Source organism: Lotus japonicus, chromosome 6 (genome assembly GCF_012489685.1).
Source record: "Lotus japonicus ecotype B-129 chromosome 6, LjGifu_v1.2".
NCBI lineage: Eukaryota > Viridiplantae > Streptophyta > Magnoliopsida > Fabales > Fabaceae > Lotus > Lotus japonicus.
In genome coordinates, this window is record NC_080046.1 from 60270634 (window position 1) to 60273066 (window position 2433).

Consider the following 2433-nt stretch of genomic DNA (forward strand, 5'->3'; position numbering starts at 1 on the left):
ACATGAAGGAACTTAATTCTCATTAGATTACAATTCATCATCCCAAAATTTATATTATATTAGAATAAATTGATGATATGTTTATTACAACAGCAAACTTCGCCGTGCAGCGCATGAGTGGAAAGTACTAGTCAATACTTAAAGGTAAACTGAGAACGTAATATGGACCCCATTGAAAGATTCTAAATTTGAAACTTCTTCACGTAAAAGAGATTAAGCTTGAATATTTCAGATAACACCAATACTATATATTTATCAAAGTACCAAAAAAAATACTATATATTTATCTTAAAAAACTTATTTTAAATGTAATTAGTCCATTTCAAAACTATGGGTAGCTAAACTCATTTACATGTAAACCTTTTGACAACATTGATCTATAAATACACACAAATTAATCAAAGGTTGAAGAGAAAAGTAATATCGATTTTGTGTTGGCCACAACTACAGTAGCTATGGATGTTGAAAGTGAACAAAGGCCACTGAAACTTTACTTCATACCATACCTTGCAGCCGGGCACATGATCCCTCTGTGTGACATAGCCATACTCTTTGCCTCCCGCGGCCAACATGTTACCATCATCACCACTCCCTCCAATACCACCACCATCGACTCCTCCCTCCCTAACCTCCACCTCCACACCGTTCCTTTCCCCTCCCGCCAAGTTGGCCTCCCGGACGGCATCGAAAGCTTCTCCTCCTCGGCAGACCTCCAAACCACCTTCAAGGTCCACCAAGGCATCAAACTACTCCGAGAACCCATCCAACTCTTCATGGAGCACCACCCGGCCGATTGCGTCGTCGCCGACTACTGCTTCCCATGGATCGATGACCTCACAACTGAGCTTCATATCCCAAGACTATCCTTCAACCCCTCCCCTCTCTTTGCTCTATGCGCCATGAGAGCAAAGAGAGGATCCTCCTCTTTCCTCATTAGCGGCCTGCCTCACGGTGACATCGCGCTCAACGCCTCCCCGCCAGAGGCGTTGACCGCATGTGTGGAGCCGCTGCTGAGGAAGGAGCTGAAAAGCCATGGCGTGTTAATCAACAGCTTCGTGGAGCTCGACGGACATGAGTACGTCAAACACTATGAGAGAACCACCGGCGGCCACAAGGCTTGGCTCCTTGGCCCCGCATCTCTGGTACGCGGGACCGCTAAGGAAAAAGCAGAGAGAGGTCATGAAAAGAGTGTGGTGAGCACGGATGAGTTGTTGAGTTGGCTGAGCACCAAGAAACCCAGCTCGGTCCTCTACGTTTGCTTCGGAAGCATGTGTAGTTTCTCCAACGAACAGCTTCACGAGATGGCGTGTGGGATTGAAGCGTCCAGCGTGGAGTTCGTGTGGGTGGTTCCGGCGGAGAAGAGAGGGAAGGAGGAGGAGGAGGAGGAGGAGAAGGAGAAGTGGTTGCCGGAGGGGTTTGAAGAGAAGGGGATGATCTTGAGGGGGTGGGCACCGCAGCTGCTGATCCTCGGCCACCCTTCTGTGGGCGCGTTCTTGACGCACTGTGGTTCGAACTCGGCGTTGGAGGCGGTTAGCGCGGGGGTTCCGATCATCACATGGCCGGTGCTGGGGGACCAGTTTTACACGGAGAAGCTGATGACGGAGGTGCGGGGGGTTGGGGTGGAGGTGGGTGCGGAGGAGTGGAGCATGGGTGGTGGGAGGAGGGAGAGGGAGAGGGTGGTCATCAGCAGAGATAAGATTGAGAAGGCTGTTAGGAGGTTGATGGGCGGTGGTGAGGAAGCGGAGCAAATCAGACGCCGTGTTCATGAGCTGGGGAACTTGGCTAATGCCGCTGTTCAACCAGGGGGCTCATCCTACCAGAACTTGACGGCGTTGATTGCTCATCTCAAAACATTGAGAGACTCTAACTCTGTCTCTAGCTCTATGCCACCACTTCATTAATGTGTTGTTTTTGTTGGAATAATAATGGGTTATTTTACCAAATGGTGATTAGTGAAGTACTGCATACATGTCTAATTTATTTTAAATAAATAATGATATATTCACATCTCACTTTATCTTTCATTTCATATCTACTTGTTTTTCTTTCTATATTTCATATTTTTTCTTATCACATTACACATCATATCTCTTAATCTCTCTTCTATAAAGGTGGAGAGGTGCGTATTGACCATTTTCCTTAAACAAAGTGTGTTCTCAAGTTTTTATAACCTGCAACTTAAAACACATATAGAACTATAGTGTTTTTGGCGAATATTGTTCTTGTGTTTGAGACATGAATGAATCGATTTTTTAGTTTATATAGACATATTTAACCTGCTAAAAGCACTATTTGTAGAGATTTTTACTTGATGAAATTAAGAAATTAATAAAGATGAACATTCAATAAAACAACACCACAAATATACAACAGTCTAGGAATAAGGCTTTCAAAGTAATTCATTCAGAGTACCCTGCAGATTATAAAGAGGCT

At 45.0% G+C, this 2433-nt stretch overlaps 1 protein-coding gene across 1 annotated transcript; it reads left to right on the forward strand.

Moving 5' to 3' along the window:
• Nucleotides 1–314: 314 nt before the first annotated feature.
• On the forward strand, nt 315–2012 carry LOC130723465 (probable UDP-glucosyl transferase 73B6). The gene has a single exon (XM_057574537.1). The coding sequence runs from the start codon at nt 456–458 to the stop codon at nt 1899–1901; it is 1446 nt and encodes a 481-aa protein (XP_057430520.1). The 5' UTR covers nt 315–455; the 3' UTR covers nt 1902–2012.
• The last annotated feature ends 421 nt before the right edge of the window (nt 2013–2433 follow it).